Source organism: Triticum aestivum, chromosome 7A (genome assembly GCF_018294505.1).
Source record: "Triticum aestivum cultivar Chinese Spring chromosome 7A, IWGSC CS RefSeq v2.1, whole genome shotgun sequence".
Lineage (NCBI taxonomy): Eukaryota > Viridiplantae > Streptophyta > Magnoliopsida > Poales > Poaceae > Triticum > Triticum aestivum.
In genome coordinates this window covers 719,759,312-719,779,196 of record NC_057812.1, presented here as the reverse complement: position 1 = coordinate 719,779,196, position 19,885 = coordinate 719,759,312, and the positions used below count along the sequence as shown (strand labels likewise).

At 46.8% G+C, this 19,885-nt stretch overlaps 1 protein-coding gene across 1 annotated transcript; it reads right to left on the bottom strand.

Moving 5' to 3' along the window:
* Window positions 1–14,528: 14,528 nt before the first annotated feature.
* On the bottom strand, window positions 14,529–16,445 carry LOC123147049 (GDSL esterase/lipase At5g03600-like). The gene is made up of 5 exons (XM_044566302.1): window positions 16,287–16,445; window positions 15,868–16,104; window positions 15,421–15,713; window positions 15,052–15,328; window positions 14,529–14,953 (listed from the first exon to the last, which is right to left on the bottom strand). The coding sequence occupies exons 1-5, from the start codon at window positions 16,339–16,341 to the stop codon at window positions 14,709–14,711; spliced, it is 1,107 nt and encodes a 368-aa protein (XP_044422237.1). The 5' UTR covers window positions 16,342–16,445; the 3' UTR covers window positions 14,529–14,708.
* Between the last annotated feature and the right edge of the window lie 3,440 nt (window positions 16,446–19,885).

The window sequence follows — 19,885 nt, the reverse complement described above, 5'->3', positions numbered from 1 at the left end:
GATGAGATGTATGTTGTCTCTCCTCTAATGGTGTTATGTGAACATCGACTACATGACACTTCACCAATATTTGGGCATAGGGAAAGGCATTGGGAAATAACAAGTAGATGATGGGTTGCTAGAGTGATAGAAGCTTAAACTCTAGATTATGCGTTGCTTCGTAAGGGGCTGATTTGGATCCGTATGTTCCATGCTATGGTTAGATTTATCTTAATTCTTTTCTCGTAGTTGCGGATGCTTGCGAGAGGGGTTAATCATAAGTGGGAGACTTGTCCAAGGAAGGGCAGCACCCAAGCACCGGTCCACCCACACATCAAATTATCAAAGTAACGAACGTGAATCATATGAGCATGATGAAAACTAGCTTGACAGTAACTCCCATGTGTCCTCGGGAGCGCTTTGATTTATAAAGAGTTCGTCCTGGGTTGTCCTTTGCTACAAAAAAGGATTGAGCCACCTTGCTGCACCTTAGTTGCTTTTGTTACTTGTTACTCGATATAAATTATCTTACCGATAATTTCAGTGCTTGCAGAGAATACCTTGCTGAAAACCACTTGTTATTTCCTTCCGCTCCTCATTGGGTTCAACACTCTTACTTATCAAAGTACTATGATAGATCCCCTATACTTGTGGGTCATCAACTGGACAGAAAGGTGTTGGGGAACACCGTATTTCAAAAAATTTCCTATGATCATGCAAGATCTATCTAGGAGATGCATAGCAACGAGAGGGGAGAGTGTGTCCATGTACCCTCATAGACCGAAAGCAGTAGGGTTTAGTAACTCGGTTGATGTAGTCAATTGTCTTCACAATCCAACCGATCCAAGTACCGAACCTACGGCACCTCCGTGTTCAGCACACGTTCAACACAATGACGTCCCTCGAGCTCTTGATCCAGATGAGGACGAGGGAGAGTTCCATCAGCACAGCGGCGTGGCGATGGTGATGATGAAGTTACCGGCGTAGGGCTTCACCTAAGCACTATTACGATATGACTGAGTTGTTGAACCGTGGAGGGGGGGCACCGCACACGGCTAAGAGATTGTCTGTTGTGCTATTGGTGTGCCCCCGGCCATGTATATAAAGGAGGGAGGGAGAGAGGAGGCCGGCCAGGTTGGGCGCGCCAGGGGGAGTCCTACTTGGACTACTAGTCCAAGTAGGATTCGCCCCCCCCCCCCCCATTCCTTTCTTCCACCGGAGGGAAAGGAGGGAGGGGAGAAGTAGAAGGAAGGAGGGGGCTGCGCCCCCACCCCTAGTCCAATTCGGTTTGGGCAGGGGGAGGCGCATGCCACCTCGTTGCTCTTCTTCCCTCTCTCCACTAAAGCCCACTAAGGCCCATTAACTTTCCCGAGTGGTTTCGGTAACCTCCCGATACTCCGGAAAAATGCCCGAACGTCTCGGAACCATTCCGATGTCCAAATGCTACCTTCCAATATATGAATCATTACCTCTCGACCACTTCGAGACTCGTCGTCATGTATGTGATCTCATTCGGGACTCCGAACAAACTTCGGTCATCAAATCACATAATTCATAATACAAATCGTCATCAAACGTTAAGCGTGCGGACCCTATGGGTTCGAGAACTATGTAGACATGACCGAGACACATCTTCTGTCAATAACCAAAAGAGGAACCTAGATGCTTATATTGGCTCCTACATATTCTACGAGATCTTTATCGGTCAAACCGCATAACAACATACGTCATTCCCTTTGTCATCGGTATGTTACTTGCCCGAGATCCGATCGTCGGTATCATCATACCTAGTTCAATCTCGTTACAAGCAAGTCTCTTTACTCGTTTCGTAATGTATCATCCCGTAAGTAACTCTTTCGTCACATTGCTTGCAAGGCACATAGTGACGTGCATTACTGAGAGGGCCCAGAGATACCTCTCAGATTCACGGAGTGAAAAATCCTAATCTCGATATATCCCAAATCAACAAACACCATTGGAGACACCTGTAGAGCATCTTTATAATCACTCAGTTGCGTTGTGACGTTTGAGAGCACACAAGGTGTTCCTCCAGTATTCGGGAGTTGCATAATCTCATAGTCAGAGGAACATGTATAAGTCATGAAGAAAGCAATAGCAATAAAACTAAAGAATCATTATGCTAAGCTAACGGACTGGTCTTGTCCATCACATCATTCTCTAATGATGTGATCCCATTCATCAAATGACAACACATGTCTATGGTCAGGAAACTTAACAATCTTTGATTAACGAGCTAGTCAAGTAGAGGCATACTAGGGACACTCTGTTTATCTATGTATTCACACATGTACTAAGTTTCCGGTTAATACAATTCTATCATGAATAATAAACATTTATCATGATATAAGAAAATATAAATAACAACTTTATTATTGCCTTTAGGACATATTTAATTCAAGAGGGGTTTGGATGCGTTCACTTGGTGCAACCCAACCAAGTCATCTCACCAGGGCATAACTCTCTCTACCCACCACATTATCACGCCACGTCATGCTATTTTGACCCAAAATAGACACAATCTAAGCAAAACCACGTAAGAAAGATTTACCCGGTTTTGAGTATTTTAGGGTGTAAATTATAACAAATTTGAGTTTTTTTTGGGGGGGGGGGGGGGTGGATATTCATCTGTCCGGTCACATTTGGGGGTGAAATATCTACTTTTTTCCTTAACTTTGCAAGACCGGTGATACAGCCCCGGTAGCATCAAGCCTTGCTATACTTTTTTAGCAGCAAGCCTACTTAACAACACTCCTCCACCCTCCTCCTCGGGATCTTATTTCCCGCGCAGCAGCAAATGGGTTGCCCATTTGGCTATTCCTTATGTTAGAACCTTCCTTCAACTGACAATTTTTGTTTTACTTTTATTAGCTGGTTTTACAGCTTTTTCTTTTAGTTTTTTTGTGAAAAAAATTAAATTAGCGAAGATCCCATAAATATCTTTGGATTTATAAATTTTATAAATTTGTAAGCAGTATCTAAATTCTGAACATCTTTGAATTCAAGAACACTTTTTAGTTCATCAGAACAATTAGATCATTTTTTAAATTTGCAAATAGTTTTTAAAATTGGTGAATATTTTTTAATTCATGAACATTTTTAGATCTTGCAAAAAAAATAATTCGCGGATATTTATTTAAACTATGATTGTTTTTCCATTTTTTGTTTCTCAAAACCTTAACATGGAAAAACATTTTTAGATCTAGCAAACAATTTTTTAATTCACGATTTTTATAATAAAACTCTTATTGTTTTTCCATTTTTTTTTGTTTATCAAAACCTTAACATGGACGTTAACATCTTGAATGACGACGTGGCTTCATGCATGCGCGCGTCTAGCCCTCGAGCATGTGCACTTTACATGGGTTTGTTTTCTTGTCCATGCAACTTCCTTCAAAGTTGACTAGTTTCAAATGATGCATACACACAATAACAATCAGCCACGTCCAATTTGATGTAGTGCGGATATGGCTAAATTTACGAGTTGAAATAATACGAACTGAATTACACTTTGCACAAATTACACATATATGTCCCACTAGTACAAAGTGCATTTCCCCCGCAAAATAAAAGTATTACATTTGCATTAGAGGCCCATATATGTGTAAGTTTCCTATTATTAGATAGGAAGATAAGTACAAAATTTCAGCCCTCATTCGACTTGTACAAATTTGGACCCTCAACTTCAAAGCCAATTTCTCAACAAAGAAGTTGCACCATGAACTTTGAAAATCAAATGCATTTAGTCCATACTAGAAGGTTTGAACGCACTTCGCTGCGCTGCGCTGTTGGTGTTGTTGGAATTTCCTAATTTTTGTTTGTTATCTGGATTGATTCTTAGGGAAGATGGTGTTTTTTTATAATGCGGTGTTTTGGTGGCCTTTCTTGGCAGTATGATTTTGTGTTATCTTCTCATCAATGCATACGTATGTGCTGAAGTTTCTTATGCTGGTGGCCACATGTATTATATTGGTGCTACAATGCCAAATGGCGGCGTTTCTTTTTTCTAGGCGGTGGACTAATGTGTTTTAGGCTGGTTGTTACTGATTAATTTGAGAAAAGCATTGGCCCAGTCTAAATCTTGAGCCAAATCATAGATTGAATAACCTAACTGAATGAGGAGCCCATGGGAAATCGTTGACCCATCCAAAATCATGATCGAAGTTTAAAATTTGACACCTCAATTGATTGGGAGGGTTTCAAAATTAGAGAGCATATTGTTTTTGATGATATTGACTCAACGTGGATCTGTTGATGATGTGGCATGGTTTTGACTAACTGTGAAACGAAGTAGGTCAAGATAACTCTAATTCTACCTAATCATCAGACTACATAATTCAACAACAACTAGATATAGTGAACTGTTGAAGTATAGTACAAATAATTTCTCTATGTACTACACATATAGATTGGCTAGACCTCACTTGCTCAAATACATGTTCACCTTTTCCAAGACTAATCATCATGTTCTAGCTTGACGTGTGTTGCACATGTTTCGAATGAGAACAAGGAGGTTGTCTTTTTCCGACAGAACAAATGATACTTTCACCACTTAACATGCACAATGAACTATTTAGAGAGAAATGAAAATTTTGGTTCTAATAGAGGCACAATAGGCTGGAAAATAATAGAAGTTGCATCAACTAGAATGACCATGAAATCTTTTTTTTAGAAAAGAAGGAGGACCCCCGGCCTCTGCATCTGGAGGATACATGCAGCCAATTTGTTAATTATTCACACAAGCCCTTACAAAGTTATACAACAGTAAGACTAAATGCAATGTCTAGGTAACATCTATCGCTACTCCTATCCAGTTGATGAAGGGATGCTAATAGTCTAGGCCTAATATCAAATAGACCTCGCAGCCAAACCTAACATCTAAGACCTGAGGTCCCAACCAGGAAGCCTGCCGGGTATGGGGCACCCACTAGTCCGGCGCACTCCTCAACCAGGACGCTTGCCGGATGAGGGAGTCCTGGACTAAGGGGTCCTCGGGCGTCCGACCTATTAGACATGGGCCGGACTGATGGGCTGTGAAGATACTAAGACCGAAGACTCTACCCGTGTCCGGATGGGACTCTCCTTGGCGTGGAAGGCAAGCTTGGCATCCAAATATGAGGATTCCTTTCTCTGTAACCGACCTTATGTAACCCTAGATCCCTCCGGTGTCTATATAAACCGTAGGGCTAGGTCTATAGAAGGAGATCCTCATAATCATAGTCAGACAGGCTAGACTTTTAGGATTTAGCCATTACGGTCTCGTGGTAGATCAACTCCTGTAATACTCATATTCATCAAGATCAATCAAGCAGGAAGTAGGGTATTACCTCCATAGAGAGGGCCTGAACCTGGGTAAACATTGTGTCCCTTATCTCCTGTTACCATCGACCTTAGACGCACAGTTCGGGACCACCTACCCGTTATCCGCCGGTTTTGACACCGACATTGGTGCTTTCATTGAGAGTTCCACTGTACTGTCATCAAAAGGTTCGATGGCTCCTTCGACCATCTACAACAACGTTGTCCAAGGGGAAGTCTTCCTGCCTGAACAGATCTTCGTATTCGGTGGCTTCGCACTATGGGCCAACTCGCTTGGCCATCTTGAGTAGATCGAAAGCTACGCCCTTGGCCATCAGGTCACATTTGGAAGCTTGAATTACGTCGCGGATATCCGCGGAGACTTGATCTTCGACGGATTCGAGACCACGGCAGCTGCTCCCTGCCACCACGATGAACACGACGAAAATCTATCATTGGACCATACCCAGGAGATAGTACCTGTAACTGCTCTGGCCTTAGATCCGGAGCAGATCGCGCCATCCGAGGACGGGAGGCTCAACCCCGCTGTGGAAGCCGCAAACTCAGGAGTGGTGGAGCCGCACACAGACCTAACTTCAAGTGACATCTGTGTCACCGAACCATGGACTCGTCTCCGGCTACAGGTTCCGAACCTTTTGCGTACGCGTACGTCGAGCTTGATCGGTCATCGATCGTCGAATTTAGCTCCGCGGACATCTTCTGGCCCTCGCCTTTGGGCGACGTGTTAAACTCATTAAAAGCACTATCCTTGGTGGGGGTTTCTCAGCCGAATTATATCCGGTTCGAGCTGGAGGCTGATGACAGAGAATTTCGTTTCCCACCCACCGCCCACTTCATAGCCACTGTCGAGGACTTAACCGACATGCTCGATTATGGCTCCGAAGACATCCACCGTATGAACGATGATGCAGGAGTAGAGGAGGCCCAAAACCCGCCGTTCACCGGACGATGGACGGCCACATCCTCATATGACGTATACATGGTGGATGCACCAAAAGAAATCAACGACGATGAAAAAGAGAATCCAGTTGAGGATGAACCTCCCAAGATATAACCAAAGCGCTGGCGTCAGCGGCGCCGTTCTAAATCACGCCGCAGCAAAGGAAGCAACACCGGCACGGGAGACGATAAGACTCCGGACTGTGCCGAAGACAAAGAAGATCCCGACGAACGAACTATCGAACAGGACGATCGGTAAGATGGGAAAGTTAGCCCTAACGAACTGGCCGCAAACAAAGACTCGGAGGACAATAGTTATCTCCCGCTCTCCGAGGAGGAGGTGAGCCTCGGCAACGAGGATTTTATCGTACCTGAGGAATCTCTCGAGCAGGAGCGCTTTAAGCGCCAGCTAATAGCCACTGCAAGGAGCTTGAAAACCCGCTGCTCCATGCCGCTAAAACCCGCCGTTGTCGACGTGCCAGATGCTATGCCACTCCTCCGTCGCGAACGCCACCTATTGCCACTGGTCCCATCCCCTCAGCCTGAAGTTCCTCTAACCGAGCACCCAAACGCCCCAGGAGGCGCCTCCAAGAAGGGTACGACACACGCAGTGTTGCCGCCGCCCAATATAAGGAGATTCTGGGTTTTTACCCAGGCATGGGGTCAGGGTGGAGTGCAGGGATCTCAACGGCGCCTGCAAGGAGGATAACAGCGACCCTGGTCGTCGCCACCGTCGGGATGAATGAGTCATCTAGAGTTTCCTCCAGTCCGATGTCACCTCTATCAGTCCCCGCGAACGCATTGAGGTCGACGACCCCGAATGTAAGCCACCAAGTGCAGCGGGAGAGAGCCTGCAGCGCGGAGGAGATCCACCGGCAAGGCACCGCCCACGCGGTCAAGACGCCGTCCATCCACCCCCCGCGAACATCGCCAGCCGAGGGCGCCGTTGCCATGACTAACAGGGCCGCTGCCCCAGGCCCGGGATCCTGCACGATGGCCTGAGCGACGAGATCCGCCACGAGCGACGAGATCTAGCACCGCGCGGCCGACGCCGTCGCCCAAGCCCGCCGTCGACCGATCCTGCTGCCGCTGGGAGCCCGCACGCTGTCGGGAATCCCACAGCCATGGATCAGGGCGCCCGTGCACCGCCACGAGCCCGCCGCTTCCTGGATCCGCCACACCATCGGGAGGGCTGCACCCCGCGGATCAGGATGCCTGCGCCGCCGTGGATCCGGGAAAGGGAGGAGAGACCCTCTGCTACTATCATCGCACCCACGGGCTTTACCCAGCGCCAACCATTGGCAGCGGTGCAGTAGGAGAAGGGCGCTGGAGGGTTACTAGGCGGCGGCGGCTGAGCCCTCCCGAGCCGCCCGCGGGGGAGGCAACGCGACAGGGACGCGAGACATCTAGCTAGCGAGGAACTAGCATGTGTATACTTCCACTATTGAATTAATTACAATAATGTAGGAGTATATGGACTTCTTTGACTGAGTGCTATTGCCTTAAATGTTCAATCGGACACATGTACTCCCTCCGTTTGTTTTTACTCCGCATATAAGACGTGTCTTAACTCAAACTTCATAAACTCTGACTAAATTTGTAAAAACATTTATCAACATTCACAATAAAAAATCAGTGTTATTAAATATTATGGAATTGATTTTCATATTGTATATCATTAGTACTATGGATGTTGATATTTTTGAATATAAAGTTGACCAAACTTTATGAAGTTGTTGACTTCAGACTAATCTTATATGCGGAGTAAAATGAAATGAAGGTTGCTTTTACATGATCTACCTAGTCAATAGAATATGTGTCATACACAAGCAGTTAGAAGTGGACGAAATTATTGGTAGCGCATTCAAACAAATGCTAAACCATTGAACATAACATAAAATCCACATATAATATATATATATATATATATATATATATATATATATATATATATAAGGAAATAATGGTGACATGTTCGTGGATTCCCTCCACACACATGTTTCAAACTATATTTTTAATGCACAAAATATATGCTGATAATATTCACTTTTTTAGTTAAGTAAACGGAGTCTTCTAAAGATGTGAACATGATACGTATACAAGAAGAGTCTGATCGTGTGTAATCTAGTTGATCTTGGCATCTAAGTTATTCCTAGTCTTCTGAGTGTCAATGTACGTAGCAGCTCTTAGCTAATATTCTACACAATCAGCTATATGTATACACATGGTATAACTGTCATGAATTTTTTCTTGATTTGACAAGCTGATGTGTACGTGTACAGCCATCCAAAAAAAGATGTGTTGGTCTACATAGACTAGATTTTTCCTTGGTCATTGTTCCAAGTCAGGATAAAATTTCGTTTTTTAATATATCAAGTCAAGTCGTTTTCTAATATACCAAGTCAAAGTCGTTAGAAGGGAGAGAGAGGTATTTGATCAAATCGTTCGTTATATTGCTTGAGCCTCGTCAGCATATATATATAGGCAACATATCCTATGCATCCGTGGACTTTGTGTATCCATGCATCCAGGCTATCCTCAGCCCTCCGATCCAAATCGTACATGAAACATCAAAACCGTGACTAATATGCACTTAGACGCCCGCCTCAGCAGCTAAGTTGTTGTGTCTTTGCAATAACCCCCCTCCAAGCAATTCTGCCTCTACATAGATTGAATAGATCAATCAATCAATTTCCTTAAACATATCGACGGGCACAGGCGTCGGCTACCATTGGAGTAAACAACATGGCGGCCGATCACACAACACAGCGCCGACGGGCGCTGGCTACCGGTGGAGCAAACAACGTGGCAGCCGTCGATGGCAACGGTGACCAATAACTCCACCATAAGGACTCTGACAGGCAAGGAATTGACTCTCACCTATTCAAAGCCCTTTACAAGAGGGAACAAACAATGGAATTCACATAGGTTTCCGGTACACACATGATCGCTTCTAGATGAGATAGACTACGGAAGTGTGGCAATGCTTAGAGGAAAAGCATAAAATCAACCAACTGATTTCTTCTTGGCTGCTCCGAGGGCACGACCAGTCAAGGCGACGACGCTGCAGGCCGACACTTCGCCGGCAGCGCTGCTCGGAGGACGCGGCGAAGCTGCATTGAAGCGCCGGCCGCGCAGCTCCGAGGGCGTGACGAGTCGAAGCGGCGGCGACGTTGCATTGAAGCGTCGACTATGTCGTGGCCGGCGCTTCGCCGGCAGTGCTGCGAGAAGGGCGCTTCTGCAGGGCGCCCAAGTCAAGGCGGCGTTGCTGCATTGAAGCGTCGACCATGTCGTGGACGAAGCTTCGCCGACAGTGCTGTGAGGAGGGCTCTGCTGTAGGCGTGACGAGTCAAGGCGGCGATGTTGCATTGAAGTATCGACCATGTCGTGGCCAGCGCCTCAATGACAGTGCTGCCAGGAGGGCACTGTCATGGCGAATCGCAGCGGCGACGCTCCAATAAAGCTTTGACCATGTTGTGGCTAGCGTGGCTCTGACATTGCATGCGGGGAGGCGGGCGCTCGTTGTGTTGTGCGGCAGTGACGCTACCTTGTTGCGGCGGCATGAGAAATGAAGCAGGACGTCGTTGTGCATTTACCAAATCCAATGACTATTCATATAGATCTGAATGTCAATCGTAATGAATACACGTATCAGAACTGATTAGCTAGCACGTGAAATTCAATGTATGCCATGGTTCCTTTTAGAGCAGTTGCGGGGGTCGCCGACTCGCCGTCGCGGGGTGCTAAATTGTGTGGTCGGCTGGTGGCCAACACCCACCGGGGCGCCGCCGTGTTGTATGGCCATGACGTTTGGCAGTTGCCATAGGAATCGATCTGTTTTAGATGAAGGGGCCGCAACGATCGGAGGGGGTCTATTGCAAAGATAAATGACCTGAGCTGCCTAGGCGGGCGTCTAAGTGCATATTACTCACGATTTTGATGTTGCATGTACGATTTGGATCGGAGGGCTGAGGATGGCCCGGATACATGGATACACAAAGTCCACGGATGCATAGGATATGTTGCCATATATATAAGTACAATGGCCAACTTAGAGTACAAGACAAGCCCGAACAAATTCTAGTCTATCTCATCTTTCCTAATAATCAATATACTTAACATCCCCCGCAGTCACAATGGTAGCGATGCAAACGGTGAGGAGAAGAATCCGAAGGTAAGCCGACGGACACCCCCCCTCCCCCCCCACAGTCGTAACGGTCGATGCATCGTGAAAGACGTGGCTGGAAGTGAAAACCGACGAGGTTGCTCAAGCAAGGCGGTAGCCCTTTATGTCGTTTGTCGAGTTAGCCAAGAGCGTAGGATGGTGTAGCCATGGTCGAGGTAGCCGTGCGAGGGACGCCGTGGTCGATGTCGAGTCGGGGTTGTCAGTGTCAATGTAGTCGTCGTGGACCGGAAAGACGAGCGGCAGCGGCGGCTAGGTCAGAAGAATGGCGACGATGCTCGAAGTAGGCGAGGAAAACCCGACAGCATGACGAAGACCACGCGGACGGTGGCGTTCCTGCGCCTAGGGAGGCGGCGCGACACATACCACATAGAAGTCGACGTGCTGGGATGGCAGAGTAGACTGCACGCTGCGACACTGTGGCCCGAAGGGGCGACGCAGCTACAGCACGCGGGTCGGGGCGATGGCGGGGAAGACATCAGGGTGGTTCTAGGGACCATTTTCCATGCTCGCTACGGCATGACGGGGCGACGCATCAGCAGCGCGAGGGTCAGTACAGCCTCGAGGCAACTGGGAGCAGATGGCCTCGGGGCGGCGGTTACTACGACCAGAAGGGACGACGCAGCGGCAGCACGCGGGTTGGTGCAACCGCGGGAACGGCCTCAGGACGGCGGCAGGGACCACGTGCCGCGGTGCTACGGCCCGAAGGGGTGACGCAGCGGTGGCACGGATCGGTGTAGCCACGGAGAGAATCACAAGGCGACAGCGCTGCGACCCCGACTGGGAAATGCAGCAGCAGCCCGTTGCTCGATCGGTGGAGAGGCATGTGAACTTGACGTTGATCTTCATTAAATCTGTCTGAGACGCGGGCAAGTGACCGGCCGCGCGACACGGATGAAGCGGACTAGCTGCTCGATCGGCGATGGAGGTGTCCGCGGTGTGGGTCGGCCGACCGGACCAGACATGCGCGTGCAACCGAGCGTGTAACGGGCTGTGCAAAGGCCGATTGAACGGACCCGTACATGCATGCGAGCAGCCAGAGCCTCACGTGCAGCCATACAGCTGATGAGGCAGGTGCATGAGATGCCCACGCCACGCCGTGTGGACGTGGTCGGGCGCTCGGTGCTCAAGCGGCGAACCGCATCCGCGCGTGGTGCGTGAGGCCGCGGCCACGCAGCGAGGACACGAGATCCGCTCGGGCCAGCGTGCTGGCGGACATGCGTGAAGCTCGAGGCACCATCCAGCAGGAATCGATGAAGATGTCGACGTAGGAGACACGCGTTGTAGATGATGAACGGCGGCCAGCGACTCAACCCGATCTATAAATTGGAGAATCAAAAAAGAACACCGATCAAACAACTGGCAAGAGAGAAAAACCTCGGATCAAGGATCGGGAAAAAAACTCTAGGGCAGAGGGTCAACATGACCGGTGAACGAACCCTAGGTACGGGCGGCGGGCGGCGGTCATGAAGGTTGATCGCCCCGGGGGCGGCGCGCAGGGCGGAAGCGGCGGCGACTAGGGTTTAGGATCGAGGTATGTCTGATACCATGTTAGAAGGAAGAGAGAGAGAAATTTGGTGAAATCGTTCATTATATTGCTTGAGCCTCGTGGGCATATATATAGAAGTACAATGACCAACTTGAAGTACAAGACAAGCCCGAACAAATCTTAGTCTATCTCGTCTTTCCTAATAATCAATATACTGAACAGACATTTAATGATATATGTCCCACGTATATTATTAGGTAGATAGCAAAATAACTTGTGCAATACAAAGTTAGTAATTATGTTTAAACAAGAATTATAGACTAGAGGATAACTCGCGTTTTGCTGTGCCGTATTTCGCTTGTGTATTATTAGTCTTATATTTTTGTTAGCGGGCTGCTCATTTCAGTTGTTTTAGTGTTGTTCTTGGCTGTTATCGATCTGCTCCAATCATGCAGGCAGTGGATGCCTCAAACAATACAGACAATGATGTACATAGCCAGACAAAGAAGTGTACTATATTCAAACGTTGTATTGCTAGTTATCTTAGTGGCATAGAGACACATGAAATTCAAAGAAACGAATGTAAAGCATGCAAAGGGAAGGGAGGCCAGAGAGCACATTGCTGAAAGAAACAGCAGAAACCCTCAGAGAAATATGATCATTCAAAAACAGACTCGATAAGTAGGCCAAAGAAGGGCTAGTCTAGGTTTGCAAATTGTTGCATCACACAATATGCTAGTACATTATTTAAATTAACATCTCTGCACAAGTAGCTGTAAGGCAGACCTTGTCCAGCTATCCTCTGAAATTCAGATTTTGTCTTACAAGGGAGAACATACTGTACAAATAAACAAAGATTTATTTGTAATATCAACGAATACCTCTAACTGGTAAAATAAAAAAGAAAGCAAACATTTCCTGCTACTATCTTCTTTACTTTACAAAAAGAGCATGATCTTATCTGGTACTCCCTCCATCCCAAAATAAATGTCTTTGAATTAGTATGATATAGCGAACAAACCTCTATCTAAAAAAACAAAAATAAAATGATTGTTGTGGCGGCGGCGTCCGAAAGATCCACGACGGGGACGGAGAGGGAGGCGAATGGGGAGGGGGCCGCGCGGAACTCGGACGGCTGGATGTACTGCGCCGGCTGGTGGGGCACGCCGGCGTCGGCAAGCGCCTGAATGCGTGGCGCTGGCGCCGCGGCGGTTTCGATTGGAGGAGCAGGTGTTGGTCGACTTCCCAACAGCTGAACGCCCAGCAGCGAATCTCCTCTCGGACCTTGACCCAAACCGCCTCTCTACAAATCCTTCGCCAACGAGAGAGGTGGAAGGACGCATCGTATTAGCCCAAGACTCATCAATCCATCAAGATTGGTCCAAGGCCGTTTTCATCTGGTCAACACAGGCTGACCTGTGGGGACAGCGACGGAAAAAAATTAGGATCGCTGAGGGCGTTCTATTTCATGCAAGCTTAGTAACTTTAACGATACGTTGTGTTGAACAGTTTGTACCGTGTTGGTTTGGCCGCGCACTATCTTCGTGTTGTATACACCGTAGCCTAAACAACCTTGGTTGACTTAACACAAAGCACGAGCAACATACGATACCCCTATAAGGACCTCCAATGGACCGGGCAACAAATCTTAGATACATGAAGTCACCGCATAAGCCTAGTAATGGAGGAAATTTGTCTCCCGCAAAATGAAAATTGCTAAAAATAAAAGAAGAAACACGATAAATTCAAGAACCCATGCCAGCTCAGATCGCTACAAAAAAGTTAGAGCTAACTCCGTACCATCCCCGTAATATTTTATTATGTCATCGGCACAAAACAAGGCACTGTATATACATGTATGATTTCACAAAAGAAAAACTTAGAAGTGCGAAAAAAACATACATGTTTTTTTTTTTTTTGTAGTGGAGAAACTTACCGTCCTTAATCAGTAGGCATAGATTCTTGCAAGAAAGCGATCAATGTTGGGTGAGGGGTTTGATACCAATCAGTTCGGAAATGGTGTCACCATATTTGTCGGATATACAAAAATTTAAGTCAGATATAAGAATAACATGGAGACAAAATGAGTTCATACAAACGCAAGGCTACTGCACGTCTAGACTAAATTGCTCAAGCTAGTGTTTGCATGGTGAAGACGTGAAAGCTGGCCCCGACAAACACCTGAGCGAAGAACGATCATTTGGAAGTGTTACCTCGCAGTCTTTGATACTTGAATCTTTTTTCCGGGACCTCGTCCTAGCTAGCAAACAATGTGCACAAGGTCTACACGATTGGTCAATCAAAACACCTTTGATCATCCTTCTTTTCTGGCTCATTGACGAACATGGCCTCCTTTAACCCGTGCACCGTGCCGTGTAATAGCAACCCCAACATGCACAACACCATGGGCAGACGAACGACCATGCGCATCGATTAGAGTCTAATCTTACCGACCCTATCATGAGCTCAAACCCATGCATATGCTTGCACGCTATATCTCACTAAGCCCTAGCATGTTCTCATTTGTCATTTGCTGCTAGATATTCAACCACATTTACAACCAACTTTTCAATCTCAACTAATATATAGGGGATAAAACAATAAGAAAATTAACACCCGTTCATGTTTCATGTACATAATAAAGAGCACTGTACTAGACTAAAACTCCATCAAAACACAAGTGGAAAAAACTCACAACCTTCTTCCTAAACACGCATGCCATTTGTAAAGCTAACCTAAAAGATATTGCACCAGCAACTGGCTAGCCATCAAGCTGCTGCATCATGCAACGTAGTCCTCATCAAGAAACTCCATCAAAGGCTGTTGCAGCGCCTTCATTACAGCTTCCCACCCAGCATGTGTTGGGTGTGTCTGGTCCCAGTAGAACATCTTGTCAGGAGTTTCACATAGGTCATACAAGCGCTTCCCTGAATGGCTACGCTCTCCACAGTACCCTCCCTTATAGGTACTCTCGCAGCACGGGGTCAGTTCGCGGTTGAAATTCTTGGACTCATCCGACCCTCCACCTGCATGCACAAAAACAGTTATGCATAGTTACAGAATCAAATTCATACATTATAAGCCAGATTTGGCTTACAACATACACGCGGATATGTGTACTTACCAGGGGCATGATTAATGATGTCAGTGAAAGCAGTGTAGAGGTCCAGTATGTGAACGTTGTCCCTTTCTTTGAGCATTTGCTTTAGATACTTGTTGTGCACGGATGCGCCATAATTGCCGAGAAGGTCGCACGTGGTGTAGTTGTTCGAACTAGTATGCAAAGGCATGCAACCAATGGGATGCAAGTTGTTTACTAGCACCTTTCTCACACCAAGCATCTGCAGTTGCGCCACATTATCTAGGATCTCAGTCGCCACGTTTCCGACGTAAGTATCGAGCTGCATGCAGGAGAAGTTAATTAGCAAGGCGGAGATTGATATATTAATTGATGGTGTAATTTGTATGTGTGAGTATGGTAGCTACTACTTACATCGTCGAAGCTTGTGTAGAAGCCATTATTGGCCTCAGAGCCGCTCATGTAGTCATTGCCGGAGATGGCGATGAGCGCGACAGAGTGGTGAAGCTGTCGTGTTGGGATGACCCCGTCGTTGACTAGCCTCTTGAAAGCTTGAACCTGTGCAGCAAGGGTCGGCACCTTTTTCTTCGCTGTCACCTTGAAGACACCAGCGCCGCCAGAAGCGAAGGTCATGCCAGATGAGCCACAAGATTGATCATCTGTGAGCTCGTACGCTGGAGGTGCTTCATGGAGACCCAACATCCTTGCTGCAGGGACAAGCAGTAGATAGGAACGATTATTTTGGATACACCTAATAGATGTATAATGATACACGTCATAGCACACTAGCAGTCTAGCATTAGCCTAAAACTAAAATTTGCTACCTAGCTATATACTTGCATAATATATGAGTACACGTACCGATAAAATCTGATTGCATCCTGTAGTTGGAGAAGCGTCCGGTCAAAACAGGAGACGTAGGATAATGAGAGTTGAGATAGGAGCCGTAGGGGTAGCTCCATTGGCGCGATGTCTTTTCACCGGTGATGTTGGGACGGTTGCCGTTGTCGACAAAGTCGTCGCCGAAGACGAACATGCTGGACCATTGGTTCCTCGACCCCTGGGCAGAAGGTGTGCCTCGGGCCTCCACTGAAGCACCTGCAACATGGATCGATCATGTGAGTACGTGCGCGCGTGCATGCTGGAAGAACATGAAGAACGGGACAAGATTGAAGTGATGTAGTAATACACGGCTAGCGACAGATGTCCATAAGGAAAACAAAGGCGGCACGCTAGCAGCAAACATCGGAAAGAAAGACATAGTGGCAGTGCGTGCGTACCATCAAAGAAGACGAGGATGAGGAGAAGACAGACAACAGCCGGCGGGAGCTTCATGGCTGCGAAGCCTGCGAGGGCAGCCGTCCGGCGCCCGGTGACGAAGCAGATGATGGAGAGGGTGCCGCGGAGGAAGGGAGATGGGGACGGGATGGGATCGTGGTGTGGACGTAGGGCTATATTTATAGGAGGAAGAATGCACGTGTACCTTAGTGTCCTGCTCCTGTTAACTTCGCTTCAACTTCTTACCTCTAACGATCAACTTGGAGGGGAAGGCGCATGCGCATGCGCATGTCTTTCACCGACCTAATCTCGTTGAAGTTCCAGATTCATCCTCAAGATTCCGCCGTCCCTATGTCCGCTTCCCCTCCTCACCAGTGAATGCTCCTAGCGTACTCATCCGGGTCTTTTTTTCTCCGCCCATACCGAATTGTAGGCGAGTGCTAGGTGCCCGCAGGCCTGCCCAAATTTCCGGCCCGCCCGCACCTAGCGGTCAGATGCGCTTCGTGTGAGCCGTCTGATCTCTATCTTGCTCCTGCACCGATTCGTCCCTTTCCTTCGTCCAAAGACACACACACAACAACAACAACAATGATTTTGAGCCGCCGACTGCTGCCCCCGTTCGGCTGTGCCCGTCGGTGGCTCGCCGCGTGCATCCTGCCCTGCCCCCTCACTGAGGTTGTACCTCACCACGGCCGCCGTTGTAGCTCCTCCCCCCCCCCGACCTGTTTGCCGCAGCTCTCCCCTCGTCCCAATTGCAACGCCGTGCCACTCGTTACCTGCACACCAGATCTCGCCGTCCATGGTTCACAATATCCCACCCCATCACCCTCCTCGTGCTCGTCGGCGCAGTTGTAGCACCATGGCAGCCATGAAAATGATTAGTAGCAAATTCCATCGCTGGTTGTAGCAAAAACCGACTATGGTTGCAGCAAAACATTGTCATCGTCATTGTCATTGCATGTCGCAGCTAAGACATGAATTTTGAAGGTTTTTTCAATGCCGGTTACAGCTTTTGTAACTGTCAGTTTTTTGAAGGTTTTCTCGTCATGATTTCCGTCTCTAGGGTTGAAACTTTTTTCATCGCCAGATGAAGCTTTTATCACCACCGGTTGCAACTTTCCATGATGGTCCATAGGTTCCTTTATATACGAGTTGAAACTTTTTCCGTCGCCGGTTGAAGCTTTTTTCGTTACCGGATGTAGGTTTTTTGGTCGTCGGTTGCAACACTAGGCATCTCTCCTGATTCCAGCAAGAAAAAAATGTCTCGCCATCGCCCTCCTGTAGTAGGCCTGTGTCACCGCCATCTTCACTTGCAGCACCCAACTCGCGGGCTTCCCCAACCATGCGGCACCATTGGCCGATCCATGCAGCATCCGCTGTCACGGGGGAGCGCCCGTGACGTCGTCACTCCACGGTGGCGATGAGTAGCTTGAGACTGGGAGATGAGATGCCCGTAGTAGCGCCGGGGGGAGGAGATGCTCGCAGCATCAATGGGTATCCGGATGTGGCAGGTGGTGGTCGCCCTCCATCGACGGGAGACAGGGAGAGGGGGAGAAGGAGGTCCCTCGGGGAGAAGAGGGAGCTCGCATGTGGAGATCTAGTTGGCCAAACAAAGTGGATAGATCGGAGAGAAATACAAAGCTATTACAATCATGCATATATACTAAAGTTTAGAGAAGAGTCAATTAATATTCATGAATAATCTGATCATAAACTCACAATTCATCGGATCCCAACAAACACATCGCAAAAGAGAATTATATCGAATAGATCCCCAAGAAGATCAAGGAGAACATTGATATTGAAGATCAAAGAGAGAGAAGAAGTTATCAAGCTACTAGCTATGTACCCATAGGTATGTGGTGAACTACTCACTCATCATCGGAAGGGCAAGGTTGATTTAGAAGCCCTCCATCATCAATTTCCCATGCAGAGTATTGGAAAAGGCCTCCAGATGGGATCCCGAAAGAATAGAGACTTGCGGCGACGGAAAAAGTATTTTGGGTGGCTCTATGTTGGTTTCCCAATATTTGAGAGTTTACAGAAGTGGAATTAGGTCAGATGGAGCCACGAGGGCCCACGAGGTGTCATGGCGCGCCTACCTCCCCTGGGTGCGCTGGGTTGCCTTGCGAAGCTTCTACAGTCTCTCTTGTCTAGAAAAAACGTCAAAAAATTTCATAACGTTTGGTACTTTCTGGAGAACTAAAGACAAAAAAACTGACACTTTACACCGAGTTAATAGGTTAGTCCAAAAGTATCACATTTTATGTATGTTTTTTACGTTCGTAACCTTATGTAACATAAAATATTTTTTACGGCGAGTATATATTTTCTTACATTCTCTTTTTACGTATGGAATAAGACAAAATTTATGAAATCTAAAAATATGGTGCATTGATTTCAAAATAGAGAGGGGGTGAAGAATAATTATTCCTCACCCAGGGTGACGAATAGCGCGACCCTAGTGTTACTATTCATCACCAGGGTGTAGAATAAGTTATTCTTCATCCGAGGTAATTTTACGATCGCTTCATAAATAAATTACATTTAGAATATAAATAGTTACATTCATATTGATTCATTACGTAAAATTTGGTATAAGAAAACAAAAAAATAGGTTATAAGACCAAAAGTATCGCATTTTATATATGTTTTTTACGTTCGTAACTTTATGTAACATAAAATATTTTTTATGGCGAGTATATATTTTCTTACGTTCTCTTTTTACATATGGAATAAGACAAAATTTCTGAAATCTAAAAATATGGTGCATTGATTTCAAAATAGAGAGGGGATGAAGAATAATTATTCCTCACCCAGGGTGAAGAATAGCGCGGCCCTATATATATATATACTAGCAAAATTGCCCGTGCGTTGCAACGGGTTTCAACTATGTCGCCATGTCACCATCCCGACATACATCAGGCACGCCCAATGCATTTTTTCTTATCACACTATACGAAATAGTACTTCCTCCGATTACACTTATTTTGGACCGAAGAGAGTAATAAATGTTTAGAGACAACATCCCAATGCATTGTACCTTGAGTTTTGTGCTAAGAGAGTTCTCATTGAATTGCTTTGGGGATCCTACATGTATTTTAACACTATGGTCTATTTGTGGCATGAAGCAACATGATAGTTTCATACACATGGTTGAATGCAAAAATAAAATAAAATAAACAGTGTTCATACATAACTTATTTTGTTCAAACATGTCGCGTATATAACAATAAGAAATTTTTCTTTGACTAAAAATAACATCATGGGTCGTGTGTTCTGGCTTGCTCCGATTAGATTTCTTCTATAAACTATCACGTACTACATTTTAATATAATCTCCATAGAACGTAGGCATTCGTATGTGTTTGAGATGATGGAAGGACATGATCCCATCTACGTTGGATTTTTTGTCGAAAGAGACCCTCTGTCCACTGGAATTGCCAAAAGATACCCCCTGTGGACGAAATTGACAAAAGAGACCCCCTCACAAGTGACGGCAGGCGCGGCAGGCGACACGTGTCACCTGCCGCCACGCCATGAGGCGGCGGGCCCTGCCGCCACAGCAGGAGGCGGCCGCGCGGGGCACAACGGCTTCTGCA